Source organism: Microplitis mediator, chromosome 7, assembly GCF_029852145.1.
Source record: "Microplitis mediator isolate UGA2020A chromosome 7, iyMicMedi2.1, whole genome shotgun sequence".
Taxonomy (NCBI): domain Eukaryota; kingdom Metazoa; phylum Arthropoda; class Insecta; order Hymenoptera; family Braconidae; genus Microplitis; species Microplitis mediator.
This window is the reverse complement of record NC_079975.1, coordinates 9,821,520-9,836,524: the sequence shown is the minus strand read 5'-3', so window position 1 is coordinate 9,836,524 and position 15,005 is coordinate 9,821,520. Positions and strand designations below refer to the sequence as shown.

At 29.6% G+C, this 15,005-nt stretch overlaps 3 protein-coding genes and 1 pseudogene across 5 annotated transcripts; all 4 read left to right on the top strand.

Annotated features, from left to right (window-relative positions):
• On the top strand, positions 1-2,908 carry LOC130671261 (SET and MYND domain-containing protein 4-like). 3 transcript variants are annotated; one of them, XM_057475041.1, is made up of 5 exons: positions 1-195; positions 290-1,371; positions 1,441-1,709; positions 1,803-2,108; positions 2,458-2,908. In XM_057475041.1, the coding sequence occupies exons 2-5, from the start codon at positions 342-344 to the stop codon at positions 2,707-2,709; spliced, it is 1,857 nt and encodes a 618-aa protein (XP_057331024.1). In that variant the 5' UTR covers positions 1-195; positions 290-341; the 3' UTR covers positions 2,710-2,908. The 3 variants fall into 3 exon arrangements, with proteins under 3 accessions (XP_057331024.1, XP_057331023.1, XP_057331022.1); XM_057475040.1 differs by having other exon boundaries at positions 277-1,371; XM_057475039.1 differs by having other exon boundaries at positions 253-1,371.
• A 551-nt stretch (positions 2,909-3,459) lies between these two features.
• Positions 3,460-6,581, top strand: LOC130671103 (SET and MYND domain-containing protein 4-like; annotated as a pseudogene).
• An 832-nt stretch (positions 6,582-7,413) lies between these two features.
• LOC130671260 (SET and MYND domain-containing protein 4-like) lies at positions 7,414-10,246 on the top strand. The gene is made up of 5 exons (XM_057475038.1): positions 7,414-7,545; positions 7,873-8,919; positions 8,988-9,259; positions 9,341-9,646; positions 9,744-10,246. Exons 2-5 carry the CDS (start codon positions 7,881-7,883, stop codon positions 9,990-9,992), a joined length of 1,866 nt encoding a protein of 621 aa, XP_057331021.1. The 5' UTR covers positions 7,414-7,545; positions 7,873-7,880; the 3' UTR covers positions 9,993-10,246.
• Positions 10,247-11,850: 1,604 nt separating this feature from the next.
• Positions 11,851-14,481, top strand: LOC130671262 (SET and MYND domain-containing protein 4-like). Its single transcript, XM_057475042.1, has 5 exons — positions 11,851-12,017; positions 12,153-13,190; positions 13,263-13,531; positions 13,613-13,918; positions 14,008-14,481. The coding sequence occupies exons 2-5, from the start codon at positions 12,161-12,163 to the stop codon at positions 14,257-14,259; spliced, it is 1,857 nt and encodes a 618-aa protein (XP_057331025.1). The 5' UTR covers positions 11,851-12,017; positions 12,153-12,160; the 3' UTR covers positions 14,260-14,481.
• The last annotated feature ends 524 nt before the right edge of the window (positions 14,482-15,005 follow it).

The window sequence follows — 15,005 nt, the reverse complement described above, 5'->3', positions numbered from 1 at the left end:
TTTCAGGGAAAGAAACTTATACACCGCAATTATTGCTCGGCATCGTAAACGTCATTCAATATTAAAATAACAAACAGCTATCGATAAGGACATATATGTTACTCGTAATATAAACTGACGCAACTGAATACATTCGACACGTATTCTACGTGGAGTAATAGTTCATTCAAGTCATTTAGGACATTTCATCATAAGGTAAAATTCTATTTTATTTAATTAATCGAACAAAAATATATATGTAAATTTATTTAGATTATAGTCAATGAAAATTTTAAGTTTCTAATTGTAGAAATTTATAAACATACTTTACTCATAATACTCTACGATCGATAGAAGTAAATATGGATCATTTCTTTCGATTAATGAATGAAGCGATTTTGAACTATGTCTCACAAGGAACAAGTGATGAAAATTTGATTGAAAATACAATGAACCGTCTAATAGAAAATAAAATATTTCTAAACATAAAACGTGAATCAAAAAATGAAGAAACCGCTAAAAAAAAGTTAGAAGAAGGGAATAAGATGATATCAAGTGCACCGCTAGAAAAATTGATAGAAATTTATAGTGAGGCGATAGCTTATGCACTACCTGATTCAGAATTATTAGCACGTGGATTTGCAAATCGCTCGGCAGCACTAACAAATGGGGGTATGTATGAAGATTCTTTGATGGATATAGAAAGAGCATTTAAAATCGGGTATCCAGATAATTTAAAGGCTAAATTATATGCTCGCAAAGCAAAGAATTTGTTAGCTTTGAATTCAATGACGCGCTCTGAAGTTGATAATGCCATTACCCAAGCAAACATTTGGGTAGAAAAAATGGAAGATGATAACAAAAAAAGAGTGAAAAGCAGTTTAGATCAACTGAAGACAAAGAAATCGTTAAAAAAACCTGTTAAATTTTGGGAAAAAAGTGAATTTTTACCTAAAACACCAGATGATAATCCGAAAATATTGAGAGCTTCAGGTTCTATTGACATAAAAAATTCTAAAACATTTGGTCGTCATATTGTAGCTACCAAAGATATTAAGGCAGGTGAAACTCTCTGGGTTCACAGATCTTACGCATTCACATTAAAGTCTCGATACAGATATCAATATTGCTGGAATTGTGCGAGATATACTTTGAGTTGCGTTCCTTGTAATCAGTGTTCAAACGTTATTTACTGTAATGAAAGATGTCGAGATATCGCATGGCATGAGCATCATGATGTTGAATGTCCAGCAATTACTGCAGTTTTAGCTATTGATATTGATAATGAAGAAAAATGTTTGCTTGGGGTGAGATTATTAGTAAAAGCTTTGAAAGAATTTGGAACAGTCAACGCATTGTGGGAAAAAATCAAAGAGATTGATTTAATAGAGGGTAAGATTTACAATATTCTATTTTTTTTTTATATTGAAATATTTACTAATTCATAAATAATTATTTCAGACCCGATTTTAAAACTGTTTACTGGAAACGTATACGACGATACAAAATATGCGAGCGTTTATTCATTATTTCGATTAAAATCGAATCCAGTACTTACAGAAGGCCTAGCATTCAAAATCGTTGGAATACTATTCCTGTTAGTTAGAACTACTGAAATACTTGGGAAAAGATATGATGATCCAACTGAGTTGATGAACAACAAGTGGGCAGTTTTCATTGGGAACTTGATGTTTAGGCACATGGAAATAATTCAGACGAATTCAATCGACGTATTTCCATTATTTTTATCATTATTCCAAGACTTTGATCATGTATAAAATTCTTTGATGAAATATTAATCTATTATGTCTAATATATTGCAGATGTTCTCAAATAATCGTCAAGGAAGTAATATAAAATGTGGTTCCTTTTTGGCACCACTCGAAGATTTATGTAGCCATAGTTGTGATCGCAACACCTACCCATTATCTACAGGTGATATCAATGCTACAATTGCAGTTCAGCCAATCAAAAAGGGTCAACAAATATATCTCACCTACGGGCCATATTTTCAAGAATTACCGGCGTTTCAAAGAAAACAGTTTATACGAATGTTTTTCAAATTTTGGTGTCAATGCACGGCTTGCATTAATGAATGGGGCCCAAATTATCGCCACGTATCTTGTGTGGTAATTATGATTTCTTTATAAATAATTAATCAACTATTCCCTCGCAAATTTGAATCACGGTGGAAACACCGTGGAAGTGGAAGCACCGTGAATCCACCGTGGTTACACGGTGTATTTGTGCTATTTCACCACTGTGGTTCCATGTTGTGTCCACCGCGTAATCACAGTGGAAACACCGTGTATACACAGTGGCCAAGCCACCGCGTAATCACGGTGGATACACCGCATAATCACAATGGTAAAATGGAACAAACCCACCGTGTTTCCACCGTGATTCAAATCTGCGAGGGTTCACATACGTTCAGTTGTCTAAGTTAATCTTAATGTTTATTGAAATTTTTTTCAATAGGATCAACTACCGGAAAAAACCAATTACGAGTTGATTAAAATTTTAAGAAAGTGTAACACACATATTCCTATAATAAAATTACTTATGAAGCGTTCTACTAAAGATATTACTTCGAGTAAAATTATTGAAATAATATCTGATTTATCAAAAATGCTTAATACTATCGGCAGTGATAGATACCCCTGTAAAGAAATAGTAGAAACAAAGCTTGCATTATTCGAAATATTCAACTGTATCGCAGGGTATATATAAATGAATATAAATCAGTACGATGAGTTTGAGAATAATGAGCAAATTTTCAAGCCAACAAAATATTAAATCTCACAAATTTGCTAAAAAAAAATTTTTTTATTCAAGAAACACTGAATTAGTTTAAAAATAAGTACTTTTATAATCACACAATTTTTATAAAATTAAAATTATAAATTATAATAATTTTATGAGGAAAATAAAACCAATGGAATGTATAATAATAATAAAAATCTAATAAAAATTTTGCACTTGTTATTGTTTCAATTATAATAATAAAAACTAATTGATGTAATTAAAGTTGTCAATTATGTATTTTACTTATAATTATAAAATTTTATAGAATTGTTATAATTTAATCGGACAATTTAAATTATTAATAAAAGTAAAAATTTGAATTTTGAAATCAATCCATAGAAATTCACCGATAATTAGAAATATTAAAAATCAATTTAAATTAAATGTAATTTATTTGTTATAGAATATTGACAGATGATCGTATGTATGTACATCATATAAAATTTGTTTTTCTCACTTAAATATCTAAAAATTATAATTCAAATATTTTTTTATCATATTTATAGGTTAAAGTTTTACGTACTTTATCTCGTTGTAAATGCGGCCTTAAAATATATGAATAGGGGGATACCAACTGCATTTTCCTCAAATATTCTAAAGTTGTCCCAACGAAAGAGTATGTTTCGAATGAGTAGAGGGGATCCGTAGTGCGACGGACACCCGTTGGGACAACTATGCTCATTGTTTGGGTTCTATAAAAGAAAAAAAAAGAAAGAAACACACGCAAAAGAAACTTTTGTTTCAATATACCGCTGTCATAAAGTAACAAACGGCTGTCGATAAGAATAAAAGTAAAAGAACTTTGTTTATAATATCACTGACTTAATTGAACAAATCTACAAGGTAGTTTATTGATAAGATTATTAATTAATTATTCTTCGAATATATTTAAAAGTTTTTATTTTTTAATAAGGTAACTAAATATTATTTATCTTGTTTAAAATAACAATTTGCGGTTACATATAATAATTAACAAGAACGTTTTAAGGGCATTCTCAGACAGTGCCTTCCACTTTTCAAAAATTTTCAATGACTCAATTGTCATAAACGTATCAAAATTAAATTAATTAATTAAAAAGAAATTAAAACTTTAAATGAAGAAAGAACAACGTACAAGTAATTTCGCCGAGAAATAGAATTAAAAAAAAAATTACTTACAGTTGATGCCGATTGGGAGTTAAACAAAATTTGTTTAATAAATTTCAGTAAAATCTTTATGTCAATTTTTAAGTTCGAATTTTCAAATTTTGTAGGGTAAAATTTATTTGACAAATTTCGTTTAACTCCCAATCGGCATCAACTGTAAGTAATTTTTTTTAAATTCTATATCTCGGCAAAATTACTTGTACGTTGTTCTTTTTTCAATTAAAGTTTTAATTTCTTTGTAATTAATTAATTAAATTTTTACAAAGTGGAGGGGGGAACTGTCTGAGAATGCACTTGAATACGTAATTGTAAATAGTTATAAATAAAAATCTTCCACATTTATTTATTTTTAGAAATGAATATGGATCACTTATTACGAGAGACAAATGCGCCGGTTATTCCCGATGTGTTATATCAAGAAACAGGTGATGAAAATTTTATTAAAAAATTGATACACCTTTTAATAGAAAGCGAAGAATCGCCAAGCATAAAGCGTGAGTACAAAAATGAAGAAACCGCTAAAGAAAAGTTAGAAGAAGGAAATAAGATGATATCAAGTTCACCGCTAGAAAAATTGATAGAAATTTATAGTGAGGTGATAGCCTACGCACTACCTGGTTCAGAATTATTAGCACGTGGATTTGCAAATCGCTCGGCAGCACTAACGAATGGGGGTATGTATGAAGATTCTTCGAAGGATATAGAGAGAGCATTGGAAATCGGGTATCCAGATAATTTAAAGGCTAAATTATATGCTCGCAAAGCAAAGAATTTGTTAGCTTTGAATTCAATGATGCGCTCTGAAGTTGATGATGCTATTACCCAGTTTAGATAAACTGAAGACAAGTAAATCTTTTAAAAACCCTGTTAAACTTTGGGACAGTAGTGAATTGTTACCTAAAACACCAGATGATAATGCGAAAATATTGAGAGCTTCAGGTTCTATTGACATAAAAAATTCTGAGATATTTGGCCGTCATATTGTAGCCACCAAAGATATTAAAGCAGGTGAAACTATCATGGTACACAGATTTTATGCATTTACACTAAAGTCTGAATACAGATATCGATGTTGCTGGAATTGTTCGAGATCTACTTGGAGTAGTGTCCCTTGCACTCAATGTTCAAACGTTGTTTACTGTAATGAAGAATGTCGTGATACTGCTTGGCAAAACTACCACGACGTCGAATGTCTAGCAATTACGGCAATTTTATCTTTGTTTAAATTTCATGAGTATTTAGACTCATGTTTACTTAGCGTGAGATTACTAGTAAAAGCTTTAAAAGAATTTAGAACAGTCAACGCATTGTATGAAAAAGTCAAAGATATTGATTTAATAGATGGTAAGTTTTACTGTATTCTATTTTTTTTTTTTTTTTTACATTCTGAATTATTTACTAATAAATAATTATTTCAGACTCAATTTTGAAACTTTTCACTGGAGATGTATACGACGATACAAAATATGCAAGTGTTTATTCTTTATTTTGATTAAAATTAGACCCGATCGCCACTATGAGCATAGGACATACAATCGTTAAAATACTATTTCTGTTGAGTGGAACTACTGAAATACTTGGGAGAAGATTTGATGATCCAACTGAGTTGATGAACAACAAGTGGGCAATTTTCATTGGGAACTTGATGTTTAGGCCCATGGAAATAATTCAGACGAATGCGATTCACGTATTTTTGTTATTCTAAGGCTTTATTTATTTATAAAATTCTTCAAGGAAATAATTATTTATTACGTCTGATGTATTGCAGATGTTACTAAGTAATCGTGAAGAACATAATATAAGTTGTGGCTTATTTTTGGCACCACTTTTTGATTTATGTAGTCATAGTTGCGACCATAATATATACACACTATATACCGGAGATATAAATGCTGAGATTGCAGTTCAGCCATTCAAAAAAGGTGAACAAATATATATCACCTAGGGAACTCATTATCGAGATTCCCCGGTTGTAGAAAGAAGACAGTTCATACAAATGAAGTTCAAATTTTTGTGTCAATGCACGGCTTGCATTAATGGCTGGGGTCCAGATTATTCACCTCTACCATGTGTGGTAATTATTATTTATTTTTTCATATCGTTCATGAGATGTTCACTCACGTTAAGTTTGACAAGTGAATCTATATTATTTAAAATTTTTTTTCAATAGGAACAACTACCGGAAAAAACCTAACGTGAGTTAATTATGATTTCAATAAAGTGTAGCACTCATTCTTTTATAATGAATCGACTTGAGAATCGTTCCGCTGAAGATATCACTCCAAGTCAAATTATTGAAATAATGACAGATTTATCAGCAATGCTTAATCTTTTGGGCGGCAACAGATACCCTTGTCGAGAAATGGTAGCAGCAAAATCTGAATTTATCAGTTTAATCGATTGCATTAGAAGACATATATGATTAAAAATCCGAAATATAAGTTTGAGAATCAGTAAATTTTTTAACCAAAAAATATTAAATATTTTGAATTTCAAAACAATTAAATCATACATTTTTACCGCTACAAATAAATTTTTAAGAAGCACTGAGAATTATTTTTATAATTAATATACTTTATATAAAATGTATGAAGTATAAGTTATTAATTTAAATTACTTCATCAACAATATAAAAAATATAAAGTGTATGATGACGAAAGCTTTTAAAATTTTTCAAAAATTTTCTTTACGTAATTATTTCAATTACAATATATGTTACAATGACTAATAATTATGTTTAAACAATAATCAAAATTACTAATTATGTAAAAATAAAGAGTAATAGCCTTATAATTTTATAACAATGATGGTATGTTTTCTTATATATGACCAGTTATGAATACTAAAAATAAATTCAAATTAAGTATAATTTATTTATTATAGAATATTAATTAATGATTATTTGCATTTATATACATATGGAATTAATTTTTCACACATTAGAATATTTACATTATAATTCAAATAATTTCTAATCATAGTAACCGGAATATTTAACATAAATCTTTCTCATTTAATTTCTTATTTATCATCTCCATTTTCTTCATCATCTTCATCTCCATCGTTATTCATACGATCCTCATAATTATTCAACTCTTCATCAGACAATGCCAGATCAACATGTTCAAAAAAATCATTCTATTTGCAACTGTATGTTCTTGTACACAGTTGCAAATACATACGTGACTATTATTCAAATACATTACACTAGATCAAAATTTTTTCATTTCCCCATGTTATTTAACATGGGGAAATTGATCTTAAGCTGTAAGTCCTGACTATTAATATTGGACATATTGGCTTTGATGTTGTCCCAACGAAAAAGTATATTTCGGATGAGTAGAGGGGGTTCGTAGTGTGAGAGTATACTCCTGTCAGTGTCAGACAGTGCTGCCAAATCGCGTAATATTTTTACCCCCTCTTGCCATTACACTCCATGCTATTTCATCACGAGAAGGGGTAAAATTATCGCACGATCTGGCAGCACTGTCAGTGTCAGTGTTAAAAAGGAACGAGCGACTGTTCAATTGTTGATAAGAATTAAGAACAAAATCAAAAGACCTTTGCTGATAATATCGCTGACGCCATTGAACTAGTCTACAACGTATTTTACTGGTAAGATTATTAATTAATTATTCATCAAATACATTTACTGGCTTTTCTTTTCAATAAGGTAACTAAATATTATTTATTTTGTTTAAAATGAATATATGGTTACATTATAATTAAAGAAAAAATTTTAAGTGCGTAATTGTAAGTAGTTAGTCCTCCCAGAGATTAAGTCGCCGTCGGTTTCAACCCCCACTCTTAGAAAACTAGTCTAATTTCACGCAGTCCCTACGCATTATCATTACAAATCGAAAATTTTCGCGGATCCCGACGGCGAATTATTCTCTGGGTGGACTTTATAAAGAAAACTCTTTCATATTTATTTATTATTAGAATTGAATATGGATCACATATTACGGGAGATAAAGGCGCTGGATATTCGCGATGTGTTATATCAAGTAACAGATGATGAAAATTCGATTAAAGAAATGATACACCAATTAATAGAAACCAACGCATTGCCAAGCATAAAGCGTGAGTCCAAAAATGAAGAAACCGCTAGAAAAAAATTGGAAGAAGGGAATAAGATAATTTCAAGTGCACCGCTAGAAAAATTGATAGAAATTTATAGTGAGGCGATAGCCTACGCACTACCTGGTTCAGAATTATTAGCACGTGGATTTGCAAATCGCTCGGCAGCACTAACAAATGGGGGTATGTATAAAGATTCTTTGAAGGATATAGAGAGAGCATTTGAAATCGGGTATCCAGATAATTTGAAAGCTAAATTATATGCTCGCAAAGCAAAGAATTTATTAGCTCTTAATCCAAAAATGCGCTCTGAAGTTGATGACGCCATTAACCAAGCAAAGATTTGGGTAGAAAAAATGGACGATGACAACAAAAAAAGAGTAAGAAAAAGTTTAGAGCAACTGAAGACAGATAAATCTTTTAAAAAACCTGTTAAACTTTGGGAAAAAAGTGTATTTTTACCAAAAACACCAGATGATAATCCGACAATATTGAGAGCTTCAGGTTCTATTGACATAAAAAATTCTGAGATATTTGGCCGTCATATTGTAGCCACCAAAGATATTAAAGCAGGTGAAACTATCATGGTACACAGATTTTATGCATTTACACTAAAGTCTGAATACAGATATCGATGTTGCTGGAATTGTTCGAGATCTACTTGGAGTAGTGTCCCTTGCACTCAGTGTTCAAACGTGATTTACTGTAATAAAGTATGTCGTGATACTGCTTGGCAAAACCACCACGACATCGAATGTCCAGCAATTACGGCAATTTTAGCTCATTTTAAATTTCATGATTATGGATACTCATGTTTACTTAGCGTGAGATTACTAGTTAAAGCTTTGAAAGAATTCGGGACGATTAACGCATTGTATGAAAAAGTCAAGCAGATTGATTTACTACACGGTAATATTTAAATTTGTTTTTTTGTTTTAATATTTAATTACTCGATAGTTAATAAATAATTATTTTAGACCCAATTTTCAAACTTTTCACTGGGACCGTTTACGATGATACAAAATATGCTAGTGTTTATTCCTTATTTCGATTAACATTAAATCCAATGGCTACTCCGGGTATAAAACTTTCAATCGCAACAATACTATTTTTGCTAAGTGGAACTACTGAAATACTTGGGAGAAGATTTGATGATGATCCAACAGAGTTGATGAATAACAAATGGGCAATTTTCATTGGGAACTTGATATACAGGCATATCGAAATAATTCAGACAAATGCAGTCAAGGTATTTTTATTATTCTAAAGCTTTATTTATTCATAAAATTCTTTAAGGAAATAATTATTTATTATTTCTAATGTATTGCAGATGTTATTAAGTAATCGTGAAGGAAATTCTGTAAATCATGGCATGTTTTTGGCACCTCTTTTGTCTTTATGTAGCCATAGTTGTGACTGTAATATATACTCACTGCGTACAGGAGATATTAATACTGAGATTGCAATTCAACCAATAAAAAAAGGTCAACAAATATGTATCAGCTACGGTACTACTTATCAAAAATTACCGGCTGTAGAAAGAGGACAGTTTATACAAAAAGGTTACGGATTTTTGTGTCAATGCGCGGCTTGCGTTAATGGCTGGGGTCCAGATTATCGATTTACACCATGTGCGGTAATTATTATTCATTTTTTCATATCGTTCATGAAATTCTAACTCTCGTTGAGTTTGCTAATTGAATCTTTATTTTATTTCAAATTTTTTTCAATAGGAACTACCGAAAAAAACCGAAAATGAGTTGTTTACGATTTTAATGAAGTGCAACAACCATATTTCTTTAATAGATCGACATATGAAACGTTCCGCTAAAGAATTTACTTCAAGAAAAGTTATTGAAATGATTGCTGATTTATCAGCAATGCTTAATCTTTTAGGCCCCGACAAATATCCTTGTCAAGAAATGGTAGCAGCAAAAATTGGATTAATCAACTTAATCACTTGCATTAGAGAATACATATGAATAAAAATCTAAAATATAAGCTTGAGAATCAGTAAATTTTTTAACCCAAAAATACTTGATATTTTGAATCTCAAAACAACTAAATCATACATTTTTACCGCTACAAATAAATTTTTAAGAATTATTTTTATAATAAATATTTATATACTTCATATAAAATGTATAAAGTATAAGTTATTAATTTAAATTACTTGATCAACAAAATAAAAAAATAAAATGTACGATGACGAAAGCTATTAAAGTTTATTAAAAAATTTGTATCCGTAATTATTTAAATTATACTCTTTATCACAATGACTAACGATGATTTTTAAACAATTATCAAAATTACTAATTATGTAAAAATAAAGAGTCATACAATTTTATAACAATGATGGTATATTTTCTTATACGTAAGTAGCTATGAATATTAAAAATAAATTTAAATTAAGCATCATTTATTTATCATAGAATATTAATTAATGATTATTTGCATTTATCTATCTGGAATTTATTTTCACACATTATAGAATATTTATATTATAATTTAAATCCTTTTTAGTCATAGTTACTGTCATTTTTAATATTAATCTTTCTCAATATTTTATTTCTTATTTTTATCATCTTCATCCTCATCATCATTCATTCGTTCCTGATAATTCTTCATCTGTTCATCAGACAATACCGGATCAACATGTTCAGTTAGATCAGTATTTATAACTTTCAATGCAAGGAATTCACTATAACCCGGCGAATTTTAATGGTAAATACCAATTCCGCCTAAAGCGATACTTGGTAAAGCCGTAACTGGCCATAAGTCAAACAGAGAAATTGTATAATTTCCCGCCTTTTCAAATAGACTCGACGTGCCAAAGTCAAAATATTGGTTAACTTTCGAGTCCGGTAAGTTTTCTGGTGATGTTGTAGGATCATCTGCAACCAAACTAATATGAATAAATTAAATTCCTAAAAATGGCTGACTTATTCAAAACAATTTCACTCATGCAGTAACATACATATTTTTTCCAATGTCGGATAACCGAGGTCTTAAACTAAAAGATCGGCACAATACATAGAAAATCTAGTAGTTTAGATTTCTTACAATGTAAGAAATCTCCGGAGAGATTTTGTGAGATAAAACGTACCTACCCGATGAAAAAAGATTTTATACAATTGTATAAAATTATATACAAAAAATGGCCCGATCCAATTGTATAAAACTGTATAGAAATTGTATACAATTCTATACAAATTGAATACAAGTCTATATAATTATATACAATTTTATACAAATTATATACAATTTTATACAAATTATATACAATTCTATATAATTATATACAATTCTATATAATTGCAATATATAGAATTGTATATAATTATATAGAATTGTATACAATTTGTATAGAATTATATAGAATTGTATACAATTTCTATACAAATTGTATACAATTGGATCGGGCCATTTTTTCTATCCAATTATATATAGTCTATATATAATTATATATAGTCCATATATAATTGATATATAATTCTATACAATTGTATAAAATCTTTTTTCATCGGGTAATAACGCAATTATATTGATGAAATTATCATATTTGTAATGAAATATATATTTATGAAAAGAATAATAAGTGATGTTGTAGTTATTTATAGATTATGTATAATACAGCATAAGAAAGTTACTATTTTTGATTTTTATTATTTATATGTTTGTGCTTTTTCGCGCTAATGTCCAACTTCTAATCTTGACTTTAAATGGATATTGTAAGTAATGCCTTAAGGATTTAAAAATTAAAATCAGGGGAACACCAAACCAACTATTGCATTCGCTATTCCCTTACGTACATATATTGTACTTCTTACTCGAGATATTTTTGTTTTTACTTCATCAGAAACGCAACGCAACAATGCTTAGCTTATTATAGTTAGCTTTTTGTCTTGGTTTTAAAATAACATTCGACGACGCAGATTCCAGATAAAGAAACATATACCTCAGATAATTAATTCATTCAAGTTCTTCAGTGGATATTTCATCATAAGGTAAAATTCTATCTTATTTAATTAATCTGACAAAAATATATGTATATTAATTTACATTATAGTCAGAGAAAATTGAGATTTTTAATTAAAAAAAATTATAAACATACTTTACTCATAATACTCTACGATTAATAGGAATAAATATGGATCATTTCATTCGATTAATGAATGAAACGATTTTGGACTATGTCTCACAAGGAACGAGTGATGAAAATTTGATTGAAAATACAATGAACCGTCTGATAGAAAATAAAATATTTCTAAACATAAAACGTGAATCAAAAAATGAAGAAACCGCCAGAAAAAAATTAGAAGAAGGGAATAAGATGATATCAAGTGCACCGCTAGAAAAATTGATAGAAATTTATAGTGAGGCGATAGCCTACGCACTACCTGGTTCAGAATTATTAGCACGTGGATTTGCAAATCGCTCGGCAGCACTAACGAATGGGGGTATGTATGAAGATTCTTCGAAGGATATAGAGAGAGCATTGGAAATCGGGTATCCAGATAATTTAAAGGCTAAATTATATGCTCGCAAAGCAAAGAATTTATTGGCTCTAAATCGAAAAATGCGCTCTGAAGTTGACGACGCCATTAACCAAGCAAAGATTTGGGTAGAAAAAATGGATGATGATAACCAAAAAAGATTGAAAAGCAGTTTAGAGCAACTGAAGACAAATAAATCTTTAAAAAAACCTTTTAAAATTTGGGAAAGTAGTGTATTTTTCCCTAAAACACCAGATGATCATCCAAAAATATTGAGAGCTTCAGGTGCTATTGACATAAGAAATTCTGAAATATTTGGCCGTCATATTGTAGCTACCAAAGATATTAAAGCAGGTGAAACTCTCTGGGTCCACAGATCCTACGCATTCTCACTTAAATCTGAGTACAGATATCGTCATTGCTGGAATTGCTCGAGATACACCTTGAGTAGCGTTCCTTGTAGTCAGTGTTCGAATGTTATTTACTGCAATGAAGAATGTCGAGATATTGCGTGGCACGAGCATCACGATGTTGAGTGTCCAGCAATTACTGCAATTTTAGCTATTAATATGGTTGATGAAGAAAATATTTTTCTTTGGTTGAGATTGTTAGTAAAAGCTTTGAAAGAATTTGGAACAGTCAACGCATTGTATGAAAAAATCAAAGAGTTTGATTTAATGGAGGGTAACATTTACTAGATCCTATTTTTTCTTTTACATATTGAGTTATTTATTAATTCATAAATAATTATTTCAGACCCGATTTTAAAATTGTTCACTGGAAACGTATACGATGATACAAAATATGCGAGCGTTCATTCATTATTTCGGTTAAAATCATATCCAGTACTTTCAGAAAGCCTAGCATTCAAAATCGTTGAGATAATATTTCTGTTATGTGGAACCACTGAGATACTTGGGAAAAGAATTGATGATCCGACTGAGTTGATAAATAACAAGTGGGCAGTTTTCATTGGGAACTTGATGTTTAGGCACATGGAAATAATTCAGACGAATGCAATTAACGTATTTTCATTATTCTAATGCTTTATTTATTTATAAAATTCTTTAAGGAAATAATGATCTATTACGTCTGATGTATTGCAGATGTTATCAAATAATCGTCAAGGAAATAATATAAGTTGTGGCTTGTTTTTGGCACCACTCGAAGATTTATGTAGCCATAGTTGTGATCACAACGCCTACCCATTATCTACAGGTGATACCTATGCTATGATTGCAGTTCAGCCAATCAAAAAAGGTCAACAAATATATATCACCTATGGAACTCATTATCTAAAGTTACCGGCTGTTCAAAGAAAACAGTTTTTACAAATGGGTTTCAAATTTTGGTGTCAATGCACGGCTTGCATTAATGACTGGGGTCCAAATTATCACCACTTATCTTGTGTGGTAATTATAATTTCTTTTTAAATAATTAATCAACCATTCACACACGTTCAGCTTTCTGAGTTTATGTTTATTAAAATCTGTTTCAATAGGATCAACTGCCGGAAAAAAAAAGAAACGAGTTATTTAAAATTTCATTGAAGTGTGAAATGCATATTCCTACAAGGGAATTACTTAAAGAGCGTTCTACTAAAAATAATACTTCAAGTACAATTATCGAAATAATATCTGATTTATCAAAAATGCTCAACATAATTGGCAGTGATAGATACCCCTGTAAAGAAATAGAAGCAGCAAAGCTTGCATTATTTGAAATATTTAACTGTGTCGCAGGGTATATATAAATAAATATAAATCAGAACGATGAGTTTGAGAATGAGAAAATTTTCAAGCCAACAAAATATTAAATCTCACGAATTTGTCAAAAACATAATTTTCATTCAAGAAACACTGCGAATTATTTTTAAAATGGATACTTTAATAATTACAAAATTTTTATAAAATTCAAATATAAATTCTAATAATTTTATGAGCAAAATAAAGCGATTGGAATGTATAATAATAAAAGCTACTAAAAACTACTAAAAATTTTGCACTTATTATTATTTCAATTATAACATTAAAAGACTAACTATTGTATTTACAAATATTAAAGTTATCAATTATTTACTTTACTTATAATTATAAAAAATTACAGATTTATCATAGTTTTATGACAATTGTCATAGTTAATTAAATTAATTTAAACAATTAATGAAAGTAAAAAATTTGACTTTTGAAAACAATTCATATGAATTCGACAATAGTTATGAATATCCCAAGTAGCACGGAGACAACTTTAAGATGTCTTAAAGATGTCTTTTGAAAAAGGATAAGACAAATTTTTTTCGGTCTCAAAGTCACCTTTTTTGGTATAAATACTACATGCAAATGTTGGTTCCGAAGACAGAGAAAATTTATGTTGTTTTTCCTGTCTTATTCCAATTAAAACGTCATTTAGATGACTTATTTTACCACTATTTGTAATTTACTTTCTGTCGTCACTTGTGTTAAGTCTTTTAAGTAGACATTTTTTCAATGACAAATTTCT

Coding starts and splice junctions, on each gene's coding strand:
- LOC130671261 (XM_057475041.1), top strand. CDS start 342: ATGGATCATTTCTTTCGATTAATGAATGAAGCGATTTTGAACTATGTC. Junction 1,710..1,802: donor TTCAGACGAATTCAATCGAC/GTATTTCCATTA, acceptor AATATATTGCAG/ATGTTCTCAAATAATCGTCA. Junction 2,109..2,457: donor ATCGCCACGTATCTTGTGTG/GTAATTATGATT, acceptor TTTTTTCAATAG/GATCAACTACCGGAAAAAAC.
- LOC130671260 (XM_057475038.1), top strand. CDS start 7,881: ATGGATCACATATTACGGGAGATAAAGGCGCTGGATATTCGCGATGTG. Junction 9,260..9,340: donor TTCAGACAAATGCAGTCAAG/GTATTTTTATTA, acceptor AATGTATTGCAG/ATGTTATTAAGTAATCGTGA. Junction 9,647..9,743: donor ATCGATTTACACCATGTGCG/GTAATTATTATT, acceptor TTTTTTCAATAG/GAACTACCGAAAAAAACCGA.
- LOC130671262 (XM_057475042.1), top strand. CDS start 12,161: ATGGATCATTTCATTCGATTAATGAATGAAACGATTTTGGACTATGTC. Junction 13,532..13,612: donor TTCAGACGAATGCAATTAAC/GTATTTTCATTA, acceptor GATGTATTGCAG/ATGTTATCAAATAATCGTCA. Junction 13,919..14,007: donor ATCACCACTTATCTTGTGTG/GTAATTATAATT, acceptor CTGTTTCAATAG/GATCAACTGCCGGAAAAAAA.